The sequence below is a fragment of the Candidozyma pseudohaemuli genome, assembly GCF_003013735.1.
Source record: "Candidozyma pseudohaemuli strain B12108 chromosome Unknown scaffold00001, whole genome shotgun sequence".
In the NCBI taxonomy this organism is placed as follows: domain Eukaryota; kingdom Fungi; phylum Ascomycota; class Pichiomycetes; order Serinales; family Metschnikowiaceae; genus Candidozyma; species Candidozyma pseudohaemuli.
In genome coordinates, this window is record NW_020194435.1 from 1,609,650 (window position 1) to 1,636,266 (window position 26,617).

A 26,617-nucleotide genomic window follows, 5' to 3' on the forward strand; every position below is an offset into this window, starting at 1 on the left:
AAAATTTGATCAAAGCAAACTGGTAGTGGGGTGAGGTCGGCTCAAGCGGGGGTCGTATCTGAAGCCATATTTGATGTACACCTCCCACAGAGAAACATCAAACACTCGGAAATCTCCAAGACCCTGCTTACTCGCCTCCTTCGCGCTGAAGGAATCGCTATTCAATCCCTTGAACCAGAATTGAAGCTGCTTGGTTGACCTCGAGTTACCCATCGGCGTAACATCTTCAGGCGCCAAACCATACGGCCTCCAGCCAAGTCTGTGCAAAAGAGATTCTGCGATCACATTTTCCAACGGCAAGTACCCATAGTAATAACCATAGAACAAGACCATGGTCATCTCATTCACGACGGGAGTCGTTTCAGGGGTACTTTGAATCTCGAGTGATTCAATCTCTTGAGCAAACTTCTCAAACAAGTTGAGAGCCCTGACACGTCCCCATTGCAAATTGAGCTTACTAAGGAACAAAGGAGCCTTCACCAAAGGCACACCCACAGAAGGATATAGTCCCGGGAACAGGTACGGCTTCCCAAATGGGCTCGAAGTAAATGTGTCGTACTCATTTCCTTTCCGCAAGAGTTTGCATGATCCGTCAGCTTTGTTGGAAGCAGTAAAACTCGCGACGAGATCTTGAATGCCCCCAGGGGAGCGCAACAAGTTTACGTCACTGAAAAGTTCCAGCTCCACAGGAGCCAAACTAGCATTTTTCAAGACCTCAAGATAAGCGCTGTATTCATCGTTCTTCGTTAGAAGCGACAATAACTCCGCTGAAGCGTTACTTTCGTCGTGACCAGTTGTAGACGCATGCTTGGCTTGAGCTGGTTCAACCTTCGCTCTCAGGCTAGCATTATCATCAATGATTTCGTTTTTGTCCGGACTTGTTTGCTTTGAGTTACTCGGGCTCTCGGAAGCTTTTTGAACACCGGCAGCAGCAGCTAGCGACCACTTCAATGCTCCCACTGGTTTCGATGGTGTGGAAGCAGGTTTGAGAGTGGTGATGAATGCCGGACTTGACGTATCAGAAGTTTCGCTCTTGCCTCCCGTAGGCACTTGTTTTGATTTCGGTGTTGACAGGGCCTTCTCGGCTCTGACGATGTCCAGCGATTGTTGCGATGTCAGTGGGGTTGTTTCAGGGACAGGGGATGCTGATGAAGCTGACTTGCGCTTCACGCTGCTTAGTATTGACAGGTCAGCGTTGCTTATTGTTTCGGACTCTTTTGTATCATGACCGTTCGATAGACTCAAGTCAAATGATTCCTCAACGGTACCGTTCACGTTGATATTGTTTTCATGATTCTCCCTGGCCTCCTTGTAGAGTTCATCATAAACAGTTTCATCGTCCATAAAGTCAGGTTCCTGGTTAGATTCAACATAAAAGTTCAAATCATCTTGGATAGCCAAGACCAGCTCTCCGGCGATTTTTCCAGATGTGAGGAACCCTAGAAGGCCCTCAATTTTCTCAAGGTGGAATTCATTTTTTGTCTTGAAGCCCTCAAGTTCCAGTTTGCGTTCCTCAATTGCCAGCAGATTGTTTTTCCTAACCTTCTTTTGCGAGAGCTTTTCATACTCTTCTTCCAACTTCTCATTTTGATCTGTGAGTTCATCTTGAACTTCTCTGAGAAATTCAGCAGCTTCACGTCCTTCAGGTGTTAGTTCCTGTTCGCCGTTGTCTAGAGACGCAAGCATTATCGATTGGTTTGAATAGGACTTCATCTTGGAGTTTTTCTCCACTTCTTTGTAGCATTCCATTGCTTCCTCTACAAGCCTCCTATGCTCTTGTAGCTTTTGAGGAGCAATGGTAGCTTCTAGGGAGTCGTTACCTTGCCAAGTCTTGATCTGATCTCGGAATTTCTGAAGTTTCTTGATCTCTTTCTTCAAGTCCGCTTCTAGCTTTTCTCGTTGGGAGTCATTGTTAGATGCTTCATGTCGCTGGTGGTAGTAATTAAAGAGATCTAGTCCCTCATGGATCTTTTTGAAGACCGTTTCAACCTCCCTGGTATATGTTAGTACTTTGTTCGATCTCAATATGGCAATTGAATGGGCTCCAAATTATTGAAGAGCTCTATATTTATGATAACATACTTCTGAAGCTTTCGATTCGACATCGTTGTAAGCGTAAGTCGGTAGGTCAGCCTGTTGCTTTATGTTTGGAGGTTCAGACCTGGTCCTGTGTTGCAAAGATTTTTTCTCTATTCGAAGGCTTTAATGCCCTTGGTGAGACAGACGATTGTGAATGCACGTGACTGCAGAAGTTGATAAAGAGAAATACTTATCATTCTACGATTTTTCATTTCGTGGAAAGTATAAGAGAATAATTTCATGTTAATGTGTCAATTCAAATACTTCTGAAACATCTTTCATTCACATGCTTAGTCATCCTGTGGAAAATTGCTTTCACTTTGTGGGGAATATGTACGTAATGTTTCCTGCATCGTTATTTGAGAGCTCCAGTGTTACAAGTTAAAATTACCCACATACTTATAAATATTAGATTTTGTATACATGATGTTGATGAATTAAGACGCTTCTAGCTCATGAAGATTACAACTCGTCGTGGTCAAAGTCATCATCGTCAGAGTCGTCACCGAACTGAGCATCCTCGCCGTCGGCTGGGTTCTCATAGAGTTTAGCGGAGATCTTCTGAGTGATTTCAACCAACTTCTGCTTGGCCTCTTCAAATTCTTCGGAGGTGGCGGTATCGTAGTTCTCTTCGAGGAACTCAGCAGCCTCATTGACTGCATCGGACAAGTCTTCCTTGTCACTGTCGTCCAACTTGGAGACATACTCGTCGTTGTCGGCAAGCTTCTGCTTCATGTTGTGGACCAAGTTCTCGAGAGAGTTTCTGGACTCAATCTTGGCCTTGATCTCCTGATCCTGAGCAGCGTACTTCTCTGCCTCCTCGACCATTCTGTCAATCTCATCCTTAGACAATCTACCCTTCTCGTTGGTGATAGTGATAGACTTCTTCTTGCCGGTTCCCTTGTCAACGGCATCAACCTTCAAAATACCATTGGCATCCAAGGCAAAAGTGACCTCAATCTGAGGAACACCTCTTGGGGCAGGTGGAATACCGGTCAACTCGAACTTACCCAACAAGTTGTTGTCCTTGACCATAGCTCTCTCACCCTCATAAACAGAGATCATAACGGTTGGCTGGTTGTCGGCAGCAGTAGAGAAGATCTGGGACTTCTTGGTTGGGATAGCGGTGTTTCTGTTGATCAAAGTAGTCATAACACCACCAGTGGTCTCAATACCCAAAGTCAATGGGTTGACATCCAACAAGACAATGTCATCGACGCCCTCCTCACCAGAAAGCACACCAGCCTGGACAGCTGCACCGTAGGCGACAGCTTCGTCAGGGTTGATGCTCTTAGAGGCCTTCTTACCATCGAAAAACTTCTCAATCAATTCCTGGATCTTTGGAATTCTAGTGGAACCACCAACGAGAACGATGTCATCGATCTCAGTCTTCTTGACATTGGCATCCTTCAAAACTCTCTCCACTGGTTTCAAGGTCTTCTTGAAAGAAGCGATGTTCAACTCCTCAAACTTAGCTCTGGAGATAGTCTCAGAGAAGTCGATACCTTCAAAGAAAGAGTCAATTTCAATTCTAGCGCTCATCTGGGCAGACAAAGTTCTCTTGGCCTTCTCAGCCTCTCTCTTCAACTTGGAGATGGCCTTCTGGTTGGTGGCAATACTGACATTGTGCTTCTTCTCGAACAACTTGGTCAAGTGCTTGACAACCTGGAAATCGAAGTCCTCACCACCCAAGTGAGTGTCACCAGCTGTGGCCAAGACCTCGAAAACACCACCCTCAATGGACAACAAAGACACATCGAAGGTACCTCCACCCAAGTCGTAAACAATGATCTGCTTCTCGCCATCAGTCTTATCCAAACCGTAAGCAATAGCAGCGGCAGTAGGCTCGTTGACAATTCTCAAGACGTTCAAACCAGCAATGGTACCAGCATTCTTGGTAGCCTGTCTCTGGGCATCGTTGAAGTAAGCAGGAACAGTAACCACAGCGTGGGTAACCTTCTTACCCAAGTACTCCTCAGCAATGGACTTCATCTTACCCAAGATCATACCAGAAATTTCCTCTGGAGAGAAAGATTTTTCCTCGCCGCCGTAGTTAACCTCGACGACGGGCATGTCACCATTCTTACCGATCTTGTATGGCAAGTGCTTAATTTCCTTCTGGACAACCTTGTCCTTGTACTTCAAGCCAATAAGTCTCTTGATGTCGAAAATGGTGTTGTTGACGTTGGATGGAGCCTGGTTCTTAGCCGCGTCACCAATCAATCTCTCTTCTTCATTGAAGGCAACGTAAGATGGGGTAATTCTGTTACCTTGGTCGTTGGCCAAGATTTCAACCTTACCGTTCTTCATGACACCGACACACGAGTAGGTGGTACCCAAGTCGATACCGATCACAGTACCGTAACTTTCTTCGTTGTCGTCCTCAGCCAAAGCGACACCAGCGTTGGCAGTGAAAAATGGCATCACCACCAACAACATGGCGTAAAAGAGCGTAAGACCCGAAAGCCAAAATTTGCTGCTGTTCTTAAACATGATGGGCAGCAGAGTATGTGACTAAATGTAAGGTGTGAGAAAAACCGGGGAAAATGAACAAGTTTTATATTGACAGCTGGTCGCGACGTGGAAAATGAAAGAACCTCGACGTGTACAGAAGCGCCGTACTTTGTGCACACCGACTACCAGAGGTTGACGTGGCACCAGTTAAAAGGTGTATAAAAGAACACCTGAATCTTGGTGGCGGTGGCGAAAGCTTGGGATTTGGTTTTGAACAAGTCAGCTTATTATAAGTTACTGTAGAGTTTATTCGTTGAACATTCGAGCATCTGTGCTTGTAGATTATTGACTCGAAGCTGAGCAGCGGAATTGGAAAAGCCTTTCCAGTTTATGCTTATACATCGTGAGACAATGATTCAGATTTCGTTAATTTTCAATTGATTGTTGCAAGAGAGGGGAAAGGTGTTCTTCAAGGCCAAGGTGGGGTACACAAAATGGCTGCAAAATGCGTGAGAACAAATGCAAGGACAGGATATAGTGAAGGCGGGAGAAAAGGGTAGGTAACCTGTTTAAGTCTTCTAGAAGAGAGATGCTGAAGTATTTGATCTCGATAAAATGTTATTATCGCCCCTTTGGCGTAATTGATCTCGATGTCAAAGCCTCTACTGTGAGACATCGTCCGAGACCCTTGCGTAAGTGAGGTCGCCTGACCAATTTTTCGTCATGTGGCAGTCATGAAAAAAAGATAATCTTACTCTGCCCTGACTTAGCGGTGTATCATAATTATCTCACACTTCCTTTGTGGAAGGTTAGACTCAATTGAGGGGCCGCCATGAGGAACGAATCGAAAAACTCCTACAATTTGACGAGATAACCCCTTTGATTTTATAAACCCACTAATTCGATGATATTCTCTGCACTGAAAACGCATTTACTACAAAGAATTGAGCTCAAAAGTGCTACAACTACAACGGTAACACACAGAGAAATACTTCATGGAAAACAGCGGGGTTCTTCGCTAAATTTACTGCCGTTGTCACATATTTTCGTCATACCCCACTGTGCTTGAGGGACGTTACATATTTTTTCTAATCCTACCATTCCATACCGTTGGCCGACCCCTCTCACCAGGACCCCCACCTTCAAAGTACCATATTACCCTATTGGGGAGGGGCTTGACGACGGTCACCAAGAGTGTTCTACTCTTTCATCTTCAACACAGGTTTTTACGAGTTACACTGAATTTGACAAGATCATCTTCAGTTACGCCAATTTACTTGATTTTCTTTTTTCCCCTAGGCACAGCAGATAGTGGTTTGACCCAACGGTGGAGTCCCTCATGTCTCCGTACACCCGTACATCTCACGTTGTGCGACCTCCCTCTATTGTCATGAAACAGAGCCCGGCAATTAACATCTACTGGCCTCCTTGTTTTAAAGATCGCCTCTTATATACGGTGCCTGCGCAAGCAATACATTCAGCAAGTTAATTGAATACGCTATCGCCGATTAATAATTGACTGGCGTCCCGCAGCCCACCACAATTACCCCATTTCGAAGCACTCCTTCTTGCCCATCTTTCCCCATCGATTATCACCAATTCGCAATGGCTCCTTTTGCTACAGAGGAGTTGGAGCAGTTGCAGAAAGAGATCATTGCCAAAAACCCAACTGATGTGTTGCAGTTTTGCGCAAACTTCTTCAATTCAAAATTAGCCTTGCAAAGAAACCATTTATGGCAAGTGGAAGCAAAGGCCAAGGCCGCAGGTATCGAGGTTTTCCCTCAGCTTGAAGCTGGGGCAATCGATGCCAACGGTCAGGGTACTATCCCATGTGTTCGCCAACCATCGTTCAAGTCGCCCTTCGGTGACAATGACCCTCACTCTGATCACACCAACCATCGTGAGGAGCACAAAGAAGAAGACAGTGCTGGTCTTTTCAAGGGCTTCGGTGCTGGTAGAAGAGCTCAAAATGCAGCTACTCCAGAACTTGACCCTAATGACCCAAATGCATCTGCTGGTCCACAAGATGCACCCCCAAAGCCCGCCAATAAACTTCCATTAGCTTTCAATGCCAACAGAAGAACATCCGTTTCTGCTGAAGCAATGAACCCAGATAAGTTCAAGTCCGACTCCTGGAAGCCTCCGGTTAATGACCTCACCGATGAGCAAAGACTGGAGTTGGCTAAAACCCTCTCGCTGAACTTCTTGTTTCAACAATTAGATAAGAAGGCAAAGGCGACCGTTGTATCTGCTTTACAGAAAAAGCAGTACAGCCAAGGTACTGAAATCATTACTCAGGGCGATGTTGGTGACTATTTCTATATAATCGAGTCTGGAACCGTGGATTTTTATGTGAACGGCACCAAGGTTAACACGTCGGGTGATGGCTCTTCATTTGGTGAGCTTGCTCTCATGTACAACTCCCCCAGAGCTGCTACTGCTACTGCTGCTTCTGACGTTACATGCTGGGCTTTGGACAGAGCGACTTTCCGTCGTATCTTGTTAGAAGGAACTTTCAACAGAAGAATCATGTACGAGGATTTCTTGAAGGACGTTACGGTCTTGTCGGGCTTAACGCACCAAGAGAGATCCAAGCTTGCAGATGCATTGAGCACGGAAATGTTCCATGCTGGTGACAACATTGTTACCGAAGGCGCTACTGGTGACAAATTCTACCTCATTGAGAGCGGAACGTGTGAGATCTCTAAGCAGAGCGAGGGTGTCATTGGCACTATCGGTAAAGGTAACTACTTCGGTGAAGTTGCTTTGTTGAACGATCTACCAAGACAAGCCACAGTCAAGGCTTTAGACAACGTTATTGTTGCAACCTTGGATAAGTCGGGCTTCACAAGATTGCTCGGCCCAGCTCTCGACCTTTTGAGAGAGCATGACCCTACAGCAGTTCACTAAGCTGTATCAAGTATCAATCTGGATATTTTAGTATATACTTAGCAGTTTTTTATACGAGACACGCAACATCATTCGAGTAGCATTCGTACAGTGTAGTCGCGAAGTTACTTCATAGAATCAAGATAACACCTAGGATTTCTTTGATTCAACTCCATTAAATCAGATAAAATGCTTCCTTTCCAGTCAATTCTTCCTCCGACTACTATCCAGGGAGGAATTCTTCCCCACTGGCTATTGTTCATCTCGGTTGTTTCGGTATTTAACTCAGCTCAGAACTACTTGATCAAAGACTTGAGTCTCACTAGAAAGGTGTATTCAGCAGCTCCAACAACTGAAGTGACCAATCTCAGTGCAAGAACTTTCGGAACATGGACTCTTTTGACATCCATCGTTAGACTTTACGGTGCATACAATATCGTGGGCAACAAACAGATGTATGATCTCTGTATCTGGACATTTGTGGTTGCTGGAGGCCACTTTGCATCAGAATGGCTCGTTTTCAAGAATTGTAAGCTTGATAAGGGCTTGGCTGGACCTTTAATTGTGGCCTCTACGAGTTTGATCTGGATGTTCACCCAGAAGGAATTCTATGTGGGAGTCTAGGTAGGCTGCCGCCAATGAACAAATAGAGCTTTATAAAAATACAAAACTTCAGAAGACGTCTACAAGGCTGAAGAAATTAGGACAAACTGCCATTTTCTGAAAAACCAGGTTCGACTACAGACATGGAAATCGTTACCAAACATAGAATGGGAATGCGCAACGGTATTCAGTCCTGGAAAGAGTCAAACCGAGTCATAGTTGTGGATAGAAAAGCACCCCTCCATCTCTTCGAATTTGCAATCTGCATTTTTTCAGGCCTCGAAGAAGTCAAATCTAGCCAAAAAGACTGCTTTATATATCAGCTCATAGACACCGCGAGGTAAAGTGCGTTTTTTCACTTCCTCATCGCTCATCATCACATTTGACTCATAATGACCATCGAACTTGAAGAGCCTCCATTAACTGATAACTTGCAGGTCTACAAGGACCTCTTCGGAGGAACCGTTGGTGGTATCGCCCAGGTGCTTGTTGGTCAACCCTTTGACACTGTTAAGGTGAGGTTGCAATCTGCACCAGATGGAACCTATAACGGTGCTGGAGATGTCATCAAGAAGCTCATGGCCAACGAAGGTCCAAAGGGCTTTTACAAAGGAACTTTAACACCACTTGTTGGTGTCGGTGCCTGTGTCTCCGTTCAATTTTCTGTGAATGAATTCATGAAAAGATACTATGACGAGAAGTTGCAGGGTCGTGAATTGTCACTTTTGCAATTTTTCAACTGTGGTGCCGTTGCTGGTTTTGCTAACGGCTTCTTGGCCGGTCCAATTGAGCACATTCGTATCAGATTGCAAACCCAGACTGGCAACAACAAGCAGTTCAATGGGCCCATCGATTGTTTGAAGAAACTCACTAAGCTGAGCGGAATCCAAGGTGTATTCAAGGGCTTGGTCCCCACTTTGGCTAGAGAGTCTATCGGCTTGGGTATTTATTTTGCAACCTATGAGGCGTTGATTGCTAGAGAGTTGAAGAGTAAGACATACCTTACAAGAGCCGACATCCCAGCATGGAAGCTTTGTATGCTTGGTGGTTTGTCTGGTTATGCATTGTGGACTTCGATCTACCCAGTGGATGTGTTGAAGTCTAAGTTGCAAACAGACTCCTTATCGAAGCCTGCTTATTCCGGTTCAATCAGTGTTGCCAGAGACATTTTCAAGAAGGCTGGTATCAAAGGATTCTACAAAGGTTTTGTTCCTACCATATTGAGAGCTGCTCCAGCCAATGGTGCTACATTTGCAGCTTTTGAGGTTACGATGAGAATGATCAGTTGATTGTCTCGTAAAGGTCGTTCATGTAATATATATCAGGATCATTAATCTGTCCATGCATCATCTGTGTCTCTCCGTAAGCGGGTCTCGTTTCCTGAGCTGGGCATCGCTGGTGTCAAATTGACTGAAATCACTCTCTTCGGGACTAATGGGCTCAGCGGAGATCTGATCTGCGTAATCCTGGGGGTCAACCACTTTAATGAATTCCATGAAATCCATAGAGTACTCTCCATTGAGCTCATGCCAGTCGGTGCCAAGAAGCTCAGCTCTTTCAAGGCCAAAGTCGTCATCAAGGCTACTTAAGTCGCCTTCCTCAGATCCGTGGCGGTCAAGTAACTTATTTCTCATCCTCCTGTTGAAGGATTTGTCAATACGTAAATGAAGACCTGGGATCATGTCTATGATATAAAGCAATGCCAAACTCACCACAAAGGCATAAAGGGAGGTCACGACACATCCAAGTATTTGGTATCCCAATTGAACCCAATTCCCAACGACCCAGCCGCCGGATGATTCAAATGACTCGTCAGCAAATATGCCAACAAGAATAGTCCCAACAACGCCGCAAACACCATGAACTGCGAAGATGTCAAGGGCGTCATCTATCCGCAAAAAGTATTTGATGCGTGTAGCAAGATTTCCCACGAGACCGCCAACCACACCAAAAACTATACATTTCCAGAATGAAGAATGCGAGGAAACGTATCCCCCAGCAGGTGTGAAGACGACAAGACCACATATAACTCCTGAAGTGAAAGAAATCATGGAGATTTTTCTGGTTGTCACGATAGGGGTATCGTTTCTAGCGATTCCAAGTCCTGCGCTATCTAGATCTTGTAGCTCAATCTCCTCATATCCTGCTTCTTCTAGTGGTATAGCTGATGTATAAAGATCTATGAGTAGCCAAACTATGCCGGCGGAGCAAGCACTGAGCCATGTGTTTGCAACAATGTAGAATGACCTCGAAGATAATTTATAGTCACAACCTGATATGAAACCACACCATCCAAGGACTAAGATGCACATTCCGATAATCATGTTGCTGTTGTTACAACTTCTATAATCTGCAACCATTTTGGGATTCCTAGGACCCAAGATGTAGGAGTATGCTAATGCACTAAAGCCACTAACCACATGAATACAGGTACCACCGGCAAAGTCCATTACAGGAAGCTTGTTGAGCTGAGTAGAAAGCCAACCGTTTTGATTCCAGTACCAATATGAAATCGGATTGTACACTATGAGCGACCAAAAGAAGATGAAGACGAACATAGGAACCAATCTACCTCTTTCCGCTGCACAGCCAGGAAATGTGATAACAGTACAAATGACCTTCAAGAGGCCATTGAACAAAAAATGCATTATGGATAAGATCTCGCCTCGAGGCGTGGTGTATATTCTTTGATCGGGGTCATGAAGTTGTCTGAGGACCGCAAACCCAAGGTTGCCAATAAATCTGTTTGATGACAGTGAGTAGCAAAGTGAATAGCCCCAAATGAACCAATCTAGAAATATGCCAGCAACAATTAAGAGCGGCACCAGTAGAATGGTGAAAGATGAGCGCCTCTGGATAAGTCCAGAATAGAAGATAGACATGCCAAGTACCATACACAGAAGTAGATAGGTACAGAAAAGCATGAACAAGCTGTCGATTGCCATCGAGACATCCAACAGGGTGTCTGAAACTTCGATCAGCATCTCCAAACTGTCTTTCCCTCAATATGTCAAGATAAGGTGTTTCTGCACAATATACCCTTTTTTCGCCGGCACCGCCTTAGATACGACTCATCCCGCGCACTCTTTGGTCACTCTGTGACTAAATAGTCGTTGGCTTGTAACAATATTTTTCAAAGCAATTTTGGCAGGAATCTGGGATTGTTTTGAATTTTCTTTTTGAGATGGCACACCAAAGACAGTGCTTGTAATTAGGATCCTCATCATGAGTTGCGAGGTTGTACCCATTGCGGACCATTCCTTGAACCTCCTCCGGTTGATATGAGGTTCTGAAGGTGGAGGTATTAGATGGAAACAGAATATCGTAATTCGCCTGATAAATCAAAAGAGGAGGAATGAAGCTTCTTTGGATCTCAAACTGATTCAGGATGTTGCCATTGTACAATGGATAGTCGTCAATGCTGCATCCAAAAAACACAGGTCTCTCTTGGAAGCCCCTCTCTAAATATTCCTCTGATGTCGGTATAATTGGGAACATCCTGCGATGCGACCCACTTTCGTCCTGAAATAGGGGTATTCTCAAATCAGAGTAGTTAGCGTGATACCGCTTTGCGGTGGCTATTAACGAGGAACCATTGGGTCGGTTGAAAACTTCAGACCCCATGTCAAAGACTATGAGGGCATCAACTTGCCTTGATGAAACCATGAGCGGACTAAATGGGATGTTCTGTCCGTCTTCACCTCCATCAGCGAGGTATAGTGCTGTTGCATTATTAATTGACCTTCCTTTAGCATTTCCGCCGATGTAATTGTAGAAAGGATTGGGAGAATGAATTGCAAATTCTGAATATGCCGTTTCATCCAAAACTGGACTCTTTACAAAGCCAAACATCTTGAGAAGCTGGCTGAAGTATGGCAGCAGCTCACTCATCGAACCAGGCAACAGCTTGTAAACGTATTGCAAGACAATGTTGAAAAGCCCTGAAGATGTGGCTGTAAGAAATGCAAGGGAGTCGAATCCGGAGGTACATGTGGACTCATTCAGATTTGGAAGGTTCTCCTGTATTGGCCTGCCATTCAGAAGATTACTTCCTAGGAACTTGACATCTGTGAAGGCGTTCAAGAAACTATCCCACGAACCAAACTCAAAAGGGGTTATCTCAATTATGTGGGAGTCAATGCTACCTTCCTCTACTTCAGGTACCACCTCAACTGCTGTGATGATCGGGAATGGTTGAGAATGATTTTGAAAGGAAAGAAGTTTTGCGGTGGATGACATCGTGAAACCAGTAGACCTGAAGTTTGGAGGAAACACTTTTCTTGCTAGTATCCTAGCCCAGTAATCTATGAGTGAAACTCTGAAACCAGACTCTTTCTTCACACGAGTTTCCAAGGAGATATCTTTATAGAACTTGAGCACCTCTTTCACGTTAAAAGGACTTTCGTTGTTGTTAACTGAAAGCACCTTGTTAACGATACCTGGTAGAATCTTGTCCATTAAGGCGCCAAAGGCATTATTAGAAGACTCAGTTTGATGCGTACGATTTTGGTTCAACTCAATTCCAGCACGGATTTCTCTCAACTCCAAATTGGGAACACCTTCAAGAAGGGGGTTCTGCAAATCAAGTTCAAGCCTCTGTATAGTTGAATTGATTTGTTCTCCGTTACTAAGAAGGTTGTTCATCACAATCCACAGCCCACCAGATAATCCAGCGATGTATGTGGTACTTTGCAACAAACCACCCAACTGATCCTGGGAATCGACGTATCTGGTATCATAAGCACTCAACACACCAGCCCCCAATAACATGGATCTTAGACCTCCTCCTGAAAAGGCAATTGCAATAGTTGGTGTGGCGATATTCTCGCTTACATTTCCAATTCTCCCTGAAAGCTGCTCGAAGTAGGGTTTGATAACTTCACGGCGATTATTCACGTAGTCCTCTTCTAATGGACAAATATTCTACTGTCAGTACGTTACTTGACACCCATCAAAGTGAATCATACCTTGTCTGCCTTGCGTATGAGGTTGGTTGTCGGACATCGTGTAAGAAACGGAGAGTAGGTTCCCGGGGTTGGTGGTTCTCGATCTGTCAATTCAACCAGATAGTTGATATTGAGAGGAATAAAAGATAGGGCAAGTGCAAGGTGATTTAAACCAAGAAGCTTAAGAAGTATCATGAGTGGGCGAGTTGGTCGCACAAACAGGCTCTACATCGATGGCGTATAGGCGCATCTATAATATTAACATATAGAAATAAATTAATACTAAAACTCAAACAAGTGTGAAATAATGAAGAAATGACGATGAGAACTCAGAGAGCTTAGAACTCCTCGTCAGAGGAAACGTAAGCGTCACCCAACTCCTTCTTCTTCTTCATTCTCTCCTTCTTCTTCTTTCTCAACTCAGCAGAAGACAACTTCTTCTTCTTCTTACCACCGGAAATCTTGTTACCCATGGCATCGAACTTGTCCTCCTCGTCGTCCTCCTTGTTCTCGAGTCTTGGACCAGAACCCTGACCCTGGACCCAGTTGTGACCAGATGGAGTCATCTTACCGTCCAAGACGGCCCAGACCTCCTCAGTCAAGTCCTTGGTGAACTCAGCGGAGTGAGTAATGATGACAACACCACCCTCGAAAGCCTTGATGGCCTTGGACAAAGCACCCAAAGAGTCACGGTCCAAGTAGTTAGTTGGCTCATCCAAGACAATCAAGTGAGGTCTCTGCCAAGTACAAGCAGCCAAGACCAACTTGACCTTCTGACCACCAGACAAACCTCTGATTCTGGAGTGGGACACCAATTCAGCGTCCAAACCCAACATGGTACAGTGGTCCTCGATCTCCTTTCTGGTCAAAGGTCTGAACTGACCGGAAGCCAAAGCCTCCTTCATATCAACCTCAGCGACCAACTTGGAGTGAGTCTCGATCAACTCACCTCTTGGCAACCAGGTGTTGTCAACAGACATCATAGGAACCCATCTCTCGTTCTTCATACCAATGTTCTCACCAAGGTTCCAAGAAACCTCGTACTCGTAGGTGTTCTTGAACTTTCTTCTGGAGTGGACACCAGCAACTCTTCTTGGGGTACCCTCGACCTTGAAGATCTTGTTCATGGCGTTCTCATCGGCCTCGTTGATCTGTCTGTTGGCTCTGTCCATGGTCTCTCTGTCCTCACCGGTCTGGAATCTCCACTGAATGTACTCAGATGGAGTCTTGTCCAAGTGGTTGTCAATGTGGGCGAAAGCGTGCTGCTTGATGTAGGCAATACGAGCGTTCTCGTGGACGTAGACGTCACCAGTAGTTGGCAACAACTCACCAGTCAAAACGTTAATCAAGGTAGACTTACCGGCACCGTTAGGACCAATGACGGCAATTCTAGAAGACAAAGAACACTGGAAGTTGATGTCGGTGATCTGTGGCTTGGAAGTACCTGGGTACTGGAAGGACATGTTGTTGACCTTGACAATAGCCTTCTGCTTGGTCTTGACACCCTCCAAGAAACCTGGCTCTGGGAAAGTGAACTGGATGTCGGAGGCTCCCAATTCGTAGTAAGACTGAGCAGATGGGCACTTCTTGACGAACTCAGACAAGTTACCCTTGTACTTTCTCAACTTGAAACCCTCGTAGTGAATAATGTACTCAACAACGTTGTCCAAGAAACCGGAGTCGTGAGAAACAATGATGGAAGTGATACCACATGTCTTCAAGTAGTTGACCAACCAAGCGACGTTGACAGTGTCCAAATGGTTAGTTGGCTCATCCAACAACAAAATGTCGGCGTTCTTCAAGACAGCTCTGGCCAAAGCCAACTTCATCTTCCAACCACCGGAAAGGGAGGCAATTGGCATCTTGATCATCTCGTCGGAGAAACCGAACTCAGTCAACTTAGTCTCGACAGCGTCCTTGGTCAAACCAACCTCACCATCCTGGATGACGAACTCGACGACAGAGGTCTCAGCGTGAGTACCGTCAATGTCGTGCTCGACGTAGACAGTCTTACACTCCTCCTGGGATGGGAAACCCTCGACCTGACCGTTGGCAATGGCTCTCATCAAGGTGGACTTACCAGCACCGTTAGGACCACAAAGACCGTATCTTCTGTTTCTCTTCAATCTAAACTGAGTCTTGTTCAACAAGATCTTAGCACCGTAAGCCAAAGAGAACTCACAGTTACAGAGGTCCTCACCATCATCCTCCTCATCCTCGAAAGATGGAGGAGCTGGGATGTTGTCGACAGCTCTCTTTCTGAACTCCTCGATGACCTCCTTAGCCTCCTTCTCGTGCAAGAAGATAGTGGCGAAAGGCAAGACGTTTTGCAACCAAGAGTCTGGCTGAATGTCTCTCTCGTCGATCAAGTCACCACCGATGGCAGCGATGTAGTTCAAGGCAACGTCGAATCTAGAAGACAACTTCTGGTCCTTGATCAAACCCTTGAAGACCTCCAAGGTGACAGGGATGTCACCAGCGGTGGAAACCTCAGGGATGGAGTCGTCAGCACCAACGTTACCAACTCTTCTCAAAGTGTTCAAAGCTCTGTTGGTAACACCACGGGCCTCAGGGTCGGCAATGGTGTTGTAGTTGGACTTAAGGGATGGCAACAACTTGTTCATGAAAGGAGCAACAACCTGAGGGTCGTCGACCAACTTACACATGTTGTCAACAATGACAGCAGCCTTACGCTTGATAGCGGTGTCACGCTCAGCCAAACCTCTAGACAACAATGGGGCCATGATGGACAAAGTAGCCATGGTGACCTCAGAGACGAAAGTGGTGGCACCCAAGACGTGGACGGTCTCTGGGACCTCAGTTGGCTTGGCGATACACTCGATCAACTTAGGGATAAACTTCTCGATATCCTTGTTGTCGATGGTCTCGGTGGACTTGGTCATGGTGGCGGTAGCAGCCTCCTTGACCTCCTTCTTGGTGTCCCACATAGCCTCAGACAAGACTGGGATCAACTCAGGCATTCTAAGAGCGATCTGGGCCTTGGCGGTGTCAACCAACTGGGAGATGGCAGCCAAGATGGCGGTCTTCTCGTTCCACTTGTTGGTGGTGCTCAAGTTCTCCAACAAAGCTGGCAAGAGAGCCTTGATAGCAGTTGGGGTGATAGCCTTGGCAAGAGCCAACAAAGCAGCAGCGGCGGTGGCGGCAACCTCCTTGTTCTTGTCACCGGTTCTGGCGGCAACGTCAGAAGCCAAGGAGACAACGTATGGCTCAACAGAAGGGTTCATGCCGTTAGGGGAGGCAATGTGCTCGTAAGCCTTAAGGGCGGCAATGACGACACCAACATCCTTCTTGTTGTTGATCTGGTTCTTCAAGTCCTTGAAGAATTCCCCAGGCACATCGTGCTCGATGATGGAACCGTTCAAGAACGAAGAAACGTTAGCGGCGGCCTCATCCTTGTTGTCGGCAACTTGCAATTTGCTCAACAACTCGGAAAGGACCTCAGTCGAATATTTAGATTCACTGGCAGCAGACATTCTTTCCAATGCTGAAGAAAAAAAAAGAAGAAGAGGTCAGCAGAATTTTTTTTTTTTATATGTCGCACTGGCACTGGCTAGTGAGGCCAAAAGAAAGCAAAAAAATACATTAAAACGAGAAGGCAGGAAAATTTTTCAGTGAGCAGGCACCATCTATGCAGGGACTGCAGCATTTCTTTTGCCAGTGGACCATCTGCTTTTGCTTATGCCACGTAAGGGCAAAGAGGTTTATATCCAGCGCTTGGTCTGCTTGCAAGTTCCTCTTACAATCTTGAAATTTGTAAATCTCTGTGCCAAGTATAGCACGAGAAACCGCCAAAATTCTCCGGAGGTACGGGTGGGATCCGAAGACCCATATGAGACTACCTCATCACGCTGTAAGTTACCCGCCCACAACGTGTCTCATACCAAACCGACTCTGATCTTACTCTATATAACGACGCTTCTTTGGAACCGATTGGGTAACTCCAAGTTCTGAAACTCCAGCTCGAATTACCCTAACACCGCTCGGTCACGCCAAATTCTTTACGATGACATTTCTTTTTTTGCATCTCAGCCATTTGTCACAGAAGATAACGTTTTTCGCACCCAACTCTTACTACCGAGGTTACCACTGTATCTATTGGAGGAATAATTTACTTTATTGGGCTGCCAATCTCTCAATTGTGGAATCTGGAAAATTCAATTTTCGTGATCTTGATGCGCTCAGAGAACTCTTTTTTTTTTTTTTTCTCTCTCTCTCTTTCCTATGGTATTTCCCGTTTTGCCATCCTTCGCTCTCCAGCTCCAACAGTTGAATTGAAACAGGCCTTGGTAATGGGATGGAGGATTTGTTGTTGTTCCTCAGTATCTGGACTTATGTACTCTATGATGTTCCACCGCCAATTCATTTAGGAGTTCTTGGTGTAGACCTTCATTCGCATCTATTTGTAGCCATCCATACAAAGTCAGAAACAGTTGTCTCCATCGATGTCATAAGAGCGACATGCATTTGTCCAAATCTGTTACCCATTGGATTGCAATTGACCTGGCGAACACCAAAGTATCGACTAATTGGGTGGTCCCTGATTCTACTGAGTCTAGAAATCGAGAGGCACACCTCATATCACATTTGTACAGAATTGAACTGATTCTGATACTGAATAGGGCGCTGATTATTCCACTGATTATTTGAAGTTAAGCATGTTTGACTTCTGGCGCGATTTACTTGTCCTCCTATGCTCTTATTTTTGATGATGCTTTAATGATCTGTGGCAACTGAGGTCTCCAGATTTCTGTCCAGTGAGTGGTTTTCTGTCCAATCAGTAGAACCTATTTGAAAGGATGGCAGGCCATCTTAACTTGAGCATGCTTTGCATTACCTTCACTTCAGAGATGACTAAACTCTTTCCGCCTTTAGAACAGTTCAGCAAAATCATCATACCTCTCGGTAGCTTTCAGCATACCAAAGATTACGAACCCCAAAATTCTTCTACTCTGAGAGAGTCTCATTACATTTCTCGGGGTCTTAAGGTATGTAAAATTAGGGTAGGTACCACTTTTCCCATAACTCGCGTGTCAACTCACCAAGAAGGGCAATATCAGGGAGTCAATAGTGGCCTGGCTAATTTTATCATGAACCTAAAAAGGTTGAACTAAAAAAAAAAAGAAAAAAAAAAGGCTGCGGTAGCAAATAGCTTTGACAGCCTGACCTTGAATAATACATACTGCCCTAGCTTGCTCAATTTTGCACGGATTATGCTGAAACTTTGATGAAGACATCATCAAAACATAAGTACACTTTTCTGAGAATTTCAGATGGCTTAATCGAGATTTTGCACCACCTTTAGTTTTGTGGAATATATTGTACCAGCAATCAGGAAAAATCAGTTAAGGTTGTATAGTGTAGTGGCATCACTTGAGATTCTGATTCTCACAACCTGGGTTCGATCCCCAGTGCGACCTTCTTTTTTGCGTAACCTATGGAACGTGGTTTATCTTTTTCATTGTCATAGAATGGTACATTTTTATAATACAGAGTATTGCTGATATCGAATCGTTGAATCGTAAATTACTATGTGTCTGTCATGTTCATCACACCTGATCGATGATTCGAACATGACGTTCCTAAAATGCCGTTGGGGATGGTATAAATCATTTGGCTGAACCATGCCGTCTTGCCTCTAAATCTTCTTTCTTGAATCGTCTCGAGGAACGCCGCCCGGGTTTTGAGCATTCTCGGAGATCTCAAGAAGTTTCAGCAAATCTCGATCGTTCGACGGTTCATCTGGTGGGGCGATCTGACCACCACGAGCGGCCTGAACACTTCCGCCTCCAATTTTACCAGTGTTCTTGTTGATACTAGGCTTTCCGTCCACAACAAGTCCCTCGTCGTTGCCCACAATGGGACCCTCGTTCACCGATCCGCCCTTGGGCGCTTCGACGACAATGTTTTGCTCCTTGCTTGCTAAAGCAACTTTTTCGTCCGCACGATCCTCCATCTTCGAGGAGTCCACGAGTTTGCCGACGTCCCCATTGTTATCACTTTGCTTTTCAAGAGGGTCCACTAATTCGTACGCAATATCTGGTTTCTCTTTCAACTCCTGTGAGATCATGTAAACACAAAGGCCAAAAAAGAAGAGCATGACGATATATCCTGACAACTTCCTGGAGTTGGTCAAGAAGAACTGCCTGGGCATCTTCTCATATGCTTTGGTTCGTTTAGAATGTGGTTTCATATAGTACGGCCTGGGGAGGCCGTTATTTTTGTATGAGCCTTGCATCTTTGCACTCTACCTAGTATAAGCCTCCTTTCCGCCTTGACGAGAATAACTTTAGGTGGTGGATTGAAGAAATTCAAAGGGTGAAAACAGCACTGAGTCTGACAGCTATAGATTTAAGGCGCGACAGACAGCATGGTACCGGAAGCCTGGGGTATCTGCAGGAACCCTGGCTTTACGGAACAGTGGGCAGGCTGGATAAACGGACGATCGCAGTGTAGTAAATTTAGGCAGCCAAGCGACTTCTTCCTCTAAATTCATTTTTTTGTCAAAGGGCATTTAATTTAAAAAGGCACTCTCCTATTTTTTTTGCCTCGAGGATCTTGTGAGATGGCTGCGACATAGAAGCAGCCTTTGTTCGAAGCCTTTGTTGGATGGCATAAAATCTTATTGCTTCGAGCCCGCGGTCTCGCTGTAGCTTCGCCTCTGCCCAAGCCTCTGCCCAGCCTAGAAAAAAAAAAAAAAAGTTACAAAAATACATACGGTATCTAAAGCGACTGTAGAAAGCTCGCTAATTTAATCTTGATTTGATTTGAATTTCAAATGGACATGGCATTTTACTGGTGATGTTTACAATTCGGGTGCGCATGTAGAGACTGGCTGCAAAATTTAAATTACTCGCACAATACCACTTTTACGTATAATGTTGAAAATACTACTTCTATCTGTATTTCATTGGACTTCTATAATGGCGACCCCGCCTGCGTGTTTCCTCAGCTGTATCAACGAAGTAGCCCACTATTGTCCTGGAAGCCACCACGACCTTCTGTGCTTGTGCCAATTGAAGGAGTCGCTTGTGGGCTGTCTAGTCGATATATGCCCGGTTGGAAACTTTGAAGCCAGCAGAGATCATTTCATTGGAACGTGTCTCGAGCATGGAAGACCCCATGACCCTGTACGCCACGCCATTCCTCCAGAGCAGTATCAAGAATACTTTCAGGAATTCAGGGGTCATTTGCCCTCGCTTAGCCATCCTCCAATGGATGCCAAAGTAAGAAGCAAGACTCGATACCAAGGGCTAATGAGACAAGGAACGCCCAGCGAGTTCATGAAGGATGGCTCTGTGATCAACAAGCGGGATGCACCTCCTCATCGACATGAACCGTCGATAGAGCAAATGGTAATCGCCAGCACATCACTGAAATAGTCCGATTTTGTATCTCTTTACGTCGACGGAGTGGAACGAGGCACACATGTCTGGCTAAATGAAAAACTAGGCAATCGTGAAGCAACGGCACGTCAATGACCACTGTAAATCTATTCATCCCCCAAGATACCCTTCTGGCGCTTGTCAATCATGACCTTCGTTATCTGGTCCCTGGGGACACTAACCAAACCCACTTCTCTTCTCCTGATGCTCGTTGGATCGATCTTGTCTCGAGAATTCTCGTACAGATTCGTGAGCAACAAGTTACCAAACGGGTCAACGACCGTGAGGACACCATCGATGGCTCGCTCATCGAGCAATTTAATCCTCATGGCCGTTCCAATGAACTTTTCGATCGGGGTATCCATGGATAAGATAGTAGATATTGGTGTGCATGAAATCTCGGCAGTGGAAAATCCACGAGCCTTTCGAATTCGAACCAAATACTGAAGCGATCGATGAGTGTCATTTCGAAGGCAACATCTAGAACATATATTTCTAACATACTAATCGAATCAATAACGATCCAGATTTAGCAGTCAGGGCGAATGATCAGTAGTTTGGCGGTAGAGGATATCATACGAGAAACTGAAAGAACGATGATTGCAGGGCTACACTTCGTAGAAGCAATTCAGGCACTAGCTTCTGTTTCCAAGGATTTTGCTAGCGTAGACCTCTTGCCCCTACGGTGCCATCTCACCCACATCGTTACCCGCACTTGAAAAATGTATATATTCTTTGCGAGTCGCATTCTGAGATTCTTCTTTAACATCAATCGCAAGTACGTTCCTTACATTTGGCTGACGTGATCACCACGTCAATCATTAGGGACGCCAGCGTAGAGTGATAAGCACGTTGCTGGGCGCCTGACGTTGACTTCTACATGGAGCGTTGGGAATCAGTTGTGGCTACAATTATCCTTGATCTTTTTTTTCTCATTCTCTTTGTCACTACTTTCTTTTCATGGACACACATGGCGAACTAAGAGCCATACACCAGGAGTACAAGCTGTACTTCCCGGAGTGCAGTCTTCACTTGAAGTCGGACTTAGCGACGTCTGGAGATAGTATATATGACAGGGCCCTCAGTCGAAGGTCAGTATCACATATCAAGCTCATGACTCACGAAGACAGGAACTTCAGCATCTCTGTATGCATTGCAGGATGGCACGAAGTAGGAAAAAGTGAATTCTTCCCTACTTTTGAAGCGCTTCTAGACAACCTTTCCCCCGGTTTCCGCAACAGGTTTGCGTCTGAACTTTCAGCAAAACTCAATAATTTATCCGGATAACTATGTACAATATTTAGGAAGCTTTGTGCTTTGGAGCATTTTCCAAATCGCCAACATCGAGACGATTGTTTCTGATGTAGTAGTGCTTTTTTCTCGAAGGGTACTTCTTGGGCAGTGAGACACGCTCAATGTTCTTGATGTTGGGGCTGAACAAGGGCACTCTCATCTCAACACCGATTCTGTTCATTTTGTTTCTGATATGAAGATTTGTACCTATGTTGTGATTTCCTCTTTTGATACCAATGAGCTGACCAAGAACGCTGGTTCTGTCAGTGTAGGTAACCCTTATGACATCGCCTGCCCTTAATCCATCTGGAGCAACCAAGGCAGATCTTTTACCAGTAGGATCATGTTTCTTGACGAGCTGTTTATGCAAAAATGTGAGGACGTTTTCGCCGTTTCTCTTCTTGGGAAGTGGTTGAAACACAGCTAAAGGTTAGTGAATGAAAATGTAATTTTGAAGTATGTATACGTACCCTCTTGTCCCTTACTAACGGGCTTCGGCGTTGAATAGGCACGTCTAGCAAAAGACTGAGCCAAGCTCCTCAATCCGGGAACTCTCAAACCAAGCATTTGGTACTGATGAAATGGGTAGTTGGAAGCTTCAATTTTTTTAGTGATCGCAAATATGCAGGCCACAGAGAAAACCGTTCGTAGGCCAATATTAACGTTTTGCAAATGCACTCTATCAATGCAGTATATCACTATGCTAAAACTATATAAATCATTATGCCACCACTAGAATCTCGACCGTCTCTTTCTTCCCGTGAATTTGGAGTCATGAGCGACAGTACGGCCTCTTCTCCTCATAAGTTCCTTCTTTCTATTGATGTACTCCTTGTTAGACTCCAATTTCTTCCTCATCTTACTGCTAAGCTTCTTGGTCTTGCCATCAGCTTCCATCTGCGCACCTGTTAAGTTGAGTGTTCTCTCAGACTGACCGGCAGAGAGGACAAGGTAATACTTCTTGTTCCTCTTGCTCTCTGGATCGTCTATAACCAACCCACCGGCAAAACCAGCGACTTTAGCTGCTTCTAGGATGTTCTGCGTTTGTGTGTCATTCATAGGGTAAAACTGGGCGACAAACTTTCCACCGCGAACCATAGATGCAAATAATGTATTGAAGAACCGTAAAAGTCTCTTCTTGGGATCAACGCCAGCAGTATCAGCATTACAAAGCCACTGAATGACAGAAATGGAAATCACAGCATCAAAAGTACCTGCTCTGAAAGGGATACCATTACCTAGATCAGCCAAGAATAGGTCTCCTTCAACATCTCTATCTAGCGCTGAGGCCAACATGCTTGGGGCGATATCCATACCGACCCAGTTGTAGCCCTCTTCTGTCAAGATTTCTCCTGAAAGACCAGACCCACATCCCAAATCTAGGATGAAGTGGGGGTAGTCTGAATCAAGGTTGAGTAGTTCAAGAGCTCTGAGGGTCATCTTCGCCTGGATATGCTGCACACGAGTGGATGACGTGTACTTGAATGATTCGGAGTCATTATAAAAAACCTCCGGTGGGGCGATCTCTTCAGGCCTGGACATGCTATATCTTGGAGTACTTTGAGATGAGCTCTGCGATCTGCGATTATTTTCCCTTAGAAATTCGCGCACGTGACAGCACCTTGAATTTGCAGCCATTTGGAAAGAGCAGTGAAAAATCATGGGCATTAAAAAACTAAATATAAAGTACAAATCATCGCTGGGCCAGATGTGAAGCCCATCCAACAAATCGCATTGCCAAGGACCTTTTTGTCTCGCATGTACTTTGTCCTGCTAATCATCACCAACGGTATTTGACTCATTTGGAATAACCACAAGTAGCCTCTAAGGCGACCAAAAATGGAGTACATGACCAACTCATGGATGAAACTGGAGATAATGAAGGTCACTAGATTTGCGTGGGCCTTGTTGAGCCGGAGGGCACTGATGGAGGAATGGTAGACATGCCTGAGTAAGAACCGATGAACTGGCTTATTCCAGAGCCTGGCGTACTCAAACCAGTCAACACAGGACCACCAGGGCCCATAAAAATCTCTGTCAGCAAAATAGCTCAATTCGCCTATAGCATTCAAGATAGCATCCCAAATCAAGTAGAAAACAAGGAGGTATTCAACCATAAAAGGTGGAATCATATCCACGAGTAATAAAATGTATGCCACCTGGCGATCAAGCAAGCTCAAATTGGTTTTCCTCAATTCAATTGATCTCACAACAAGGGGGTAAATTGAGTATTCAGCCACAAAAAGCATGATTGAAATGATACCGAAGATTGCAATGATCTTCTCAAACAAGAAAGATTTTCTAATTCTCTCTGTACGTTCGTAGACAACAGTTGGAAACATTGTAAAAGTAAAGAAGTTTTTGAAGGTAATGTTTTGAGGGAACTTTATCAGTTTATCGTCTTGCAAACTTTCGAGGCTGCTTACCAAAGTCTGTGGGTCAACCTCATCCTCGTTAGTGATCGCAACAGACTGATGAAGAAGTTCAAAACGGCAGAATGCAACACTCTCGTTAAGAACGACTCTAATGTGCTTCTCCTCGAATTGAGACGGGAGCTTGGTTGCTTTAGCATTCAACTTTTCCAAATAAGCCTCAGAGAATTTCAACTCTAGCAAGATTCTCCATAAGTAGCCATTGTAAAAAGCATAAGAGTGAACCTTCATCAATAGCACGAACATGTGGAGCACCAAAAACACCCTACCAATCCATTGGAAGTCGAATAACAATAGGTAACTGACCCAAAAACAGAAAAAGATCAGCTCATAGATCGATTGAATGATCCAACCGCTGCGAGACCAGCTCAAGTGTCCATTGAGACAAAGATTTTGAATGATGTAAGAAAAGTAAGTGGTCAAGTACATGAGGCCGTCGGTTATTGCTATCTTGGGGAGTCCAGCAACAAATATCTGAAACACCGGGGCTTTGTAAATGAAAAGGCCATCCTCAAAGATAGCATGAAGAGCATCTCTCAATATGAAGAATGCAATTGCTAGCCAGAACAAAATGAAGAACCCATAGAACTGGGAGTTTATCACTGAAGGCGAGTCTAAAATGGTGTAACGCACGGGATCAGCACTTAAATCAGCAAAGCTTGATTTGAAGACCGTCCCCTTTCTCTTGTTCCGCTCCATCCGGTCATGATAAACTGTATTGAGCTTATTGAAAATGCCCTCTGTCAGTTTGTCATCCAAGGCATCGAATGTTCCGTCTGCCACCGGCTCTTTCGTCACCCTAGTTCTCCGGCGAACACGGCTTGCCACACTTTCCGGTATCGGCGCCTTTTCATCCAGAAGTTCCTCAGGTGTTCTTGAGGCTTCACTGTTTGTGGGCAGATTCGTCAAACTGGAATTGTAGAAGTCGGTTGATAAGGGTTTCCGGGTCTGAGATGCCTTGTTGGCGATCCTTTCCAAGTTATCCTCCGTACTTGAGCGTTTCACCATATTTAAAGGAAGACAAAGAAGCTTTATATGAGTTGTTGGAACATTCTAGATTGGCATAATATATGGACAGACTGCCTGGCATTCTGCAGGTTTCTGAAACTGAGTCTCATACAAAACGCAGCAACAGTTGCAGTTGTGCGCTTAAGCAGGAGGGGCAGAATTACGGAAGGCAGAAAAAGCCAAACTTTTGCAAAAACAGTTTAGCCCAACATTTTTCCGCCCTATTCCGGCTCGCAAGTACTTGGATAGGCTTTCAACCGATTTATCCGAAAAGCGTTGCGCACGTCGTCATACGATTCAAGGCAAGACAGTCAACGTGATTGACTTTCAGCCACTCATATGGAGAACAGAAAAGCAAACGAATTTACTAAGCCCTACAAGTGACATTTGCATATCGGTAATAGAAGCTCCGATGCGATTGTACGCATTCGGCAGCAGTTGAAGCCACCGACAGCGTGACACAAGCCTGGTTGACTAGGCAAAGGATCTCAAATGATTGCCGATTGCGTCACCATTTTCTTAGACCAACTTGTAAAGCCCAATTTTAGCTACTGAATGCAATTGAGTCCGAAAATGGAACACACGTCACCTCCCATACACTATTTTATTCTTGGCCTGAGCAACATTGCCTTGGACCCTTGCATACTATTTACAGTTAGCGATACACCCGCTCAAATGGTCTTGTATCGTTAAAGCACGATTTCCAGACAGTATCCACGACTTGCTGAGCAGTCTCTTGGTTCTTACAGTTTGGGTTTGCTGCCACTGAGAGAACGGCACGCCTCTTGATACAGTCTTGGAATTTCCCACCGAAGTTGCTCAAGCCTGTTTTCTGAATCTCTCTCATGATTCTGCATTCCCCGCTAAGCATAGAAGCACGTATTTCTGTACAAGCATGATGCTTCAAATCTGTAAGGTCAACCTTGAACTTCAAATGGTCATACGCATGCACAAGCTCATGGGTCAAGACATCCTCGAGTTGCCACTTGTCCTGGATCCAATTTGAGCACAACAAAATACCATACTTTGGATGGAAGCCGCCACCTTTGAGATCGTCACATTTGTCACAAATAATGTTCTGCGTGCTCAAGTTGCCCCCAAGTTTGTTGACATGATCCATCATGAATCTGACACTGGGTGAGTATCGGAGCATCCAGTCTCTGTTCTCATCACACAGTTCACAGTTCGTATTCATGTGTTTCTCTCTGTAGTCGTGTTCAAACTGAGCCTTTTCGTTATCAGACATGCCCAAGCCTGTTCTATACAGCAACGAGCGTCTCCACCATTCAAACCCCGAGAGCTTCTCCGGCGGTGACGTCTGCAACGCCGATTGTTCTTGAACCATAGAGAAGAAGAAGGTGTTGGAGTGTCGGTACTTATGCAGGAGATAGGTTTGGAAGACAGAGGCGAGTAGTTCCATTAATGGTTTACAAAAGCAAATTCACTTTCACAAGAGAAAAAGATCTAGATTTGATTCCTGTTCTTCATTCTGGAGGATAGGAATGCTACT

At 45.0% G+C, this 26,617-nt stretch overlaps 9 protein-coding genes and 1 non-coding gene across 10 annotated transcripts; 4 read left to right on the forward strand and 6 right to left on the reverse strand.

The window, feature by feature from the left end:
- Window positions 1-9: 9 nt before the first annotated feature.
- On the reverse strand, window positions 10-4,572 carry C7M61_000729 (uncharacterized protein; the record flags this gene model as incomplete). The annotated part of the gene is made up of 2 exons (XM_024856158.1): window positions 10-1,993; window positions 2,546-4,572. 2 exons carry the CDS (start codon window positions 4,570-4,572, stop codon window positions 10-12), a joined length of 4,011 nt encoding a protein of 1,336 aa, XP_024715757.1.
- A 1,566-nt stretch (window positions 4,573-6,138) lies between these two features.
- On the forward strand, window positions 6,139-7,443 carry BCY1 (cAMP-dependent protein kinase regulatory subunit; the record flags this gene model as incomplete). The annotated part of the gene is made up of 1 exon (XM_024856159.1): window positions 6,139-7,443. One exon carries the CDS (start codon window positions 6,139-6,141, stop codon window positions 7,441-7,443), a length of 1,305 nt encoding a protein of 434 aa, XP_024715758.1.
- A 168-nt stretch (window positions 7,444-7,611) lies between these two features.
- On the forward strand, window positions 7,612-8,046 carry ERG28 (Erg28p; the record flags this gene model as incomplete). Its single annotated transcript, XM_024856160.1, has 1 exon — window positions 7,612-8,046. One exon carries the CDS (start codon window positions 7,612-7,614, stop codon window positions 8,044-8,046), a length of 435 nt encoding a protein of 144 aa, XP_024715759.1.
- Window positions 8,047-8,417: 371 nt separating this feature from the next.
- YMC1 (organic acid transporter) lies at window positions 8,418-9,314 on the forward strand (the record flags this gene model as incomplete). Its single annotated transcript, XM_024856161.1, has 1 exon — window positions 8,418-9,314. The coding sequence occupies one exon, from the start codon at window positions 8,418-8,420 to the stop codon at window positions 9,312-9,314; it is 897 nt and encodes a 298-aa protein (XP_024715760.1).
- Window positions 9,315-9,371: 57 nt separating this feature from the next.
- Window positions 9,372-12,795, reverse strand: C7M61_000733 (uncharacterized protein; the record flags this gene model as incomplete). Its single annotated transcript, XM_024856162.1, has 2 exons — window positions 9,372-10,767; window positions 11,270-12,795. The coding sequence occupies 2 exons, from the start codon at window positions 12,793-12,795 to the stop codon at window positions 9,372-9,374; spliced, it is 2,922 nt and encodes a 973-aa protein (XP_024715761.1).
- Window positions 12,796-13,309: 514 nt separating this feature from the next.
- CEF3 (translation elongation factor EF-3) lies at window positions 13,310-16,465 on the reverse strand (the record flags this gene model as incomplete). Its single annotated transcript, XM_024856163.1, has 1 exon — window positions 13,310-16,465. One exon carries the CDS (start codon window positions 16,463-16,465, stop codon window positions 13,310-13,312), a length of 3,156 nt encoding a protein of 1,051 aa, XP_024715762.1.
- A 1,873-nt stretch (window positions 16,466-18,338) lies between these two features.
- Window positions 18,339-18,409, forward strand: C7M61_000735. Its single transcript has one exon. It is a non-coding gene; the product is annotated as a tRNA-Gln (tRNA).
- A 218-nt stretch (window positions 18,410-18,627) lies between these two features.
- C7M61_000736 (LSM domain-containing protein) lies at window positions 18,628-20,739 on the reverse strand (the record flags this gene model as incomplete). The annotated part of the gene is made up of 2 exons (XM_024856164.1): window positions 18,628-19,154; window positions 20,502-20,739. The coding sequence occupies 2 exons, from the start codon at window positions 20,737-20,739 to the stop codon at window positions 18,628-18,630; spliced, it is 765 nt and encodes a 254-aa protein (XP_024715763.1).
- Window positions 20,740-21,674: 935 nt separating this feature from the next.
- On the reverse strand, window positions 21,675-25,107 carry ARE2 (sterol acyltransferase; the record flags this gene model as incomplete). Its single annotated transcript, XM_024856165.1, has 3 exons — window positions 21,675-22,062; window positions 22,413-23,201; window positions 23,432-25,107. 3 exons carry the CDS (start codon window positions 25,105-25,107, stop codon window positions 21,675-21,677), a joined length of 2,853 nt encoding a protein of 950 aa, XP_024715764.1.
- A 655-nt stretch (window positions 25,108-25,762) lies between these two features.
- On the reverse strand, window positions 25,763-26,452 carry C7M61_000738 (putative metalloprotease; the record flags this gene model as incomplete). The annotated part of the gene is made up of 1 exon (XM_024856166.1): window positions 25,763-26,452. The coding sequence occupies one exon, from the start codon at window positions 26,450-26,452 to the stop codon at window positions 25,763-25,765; it is 690 nt and encodes a 229-aa protein (XP_024715765.1).
- Between the last annotated feature and the right edge of the window lie 165 nt (window positions 26,453-26,617).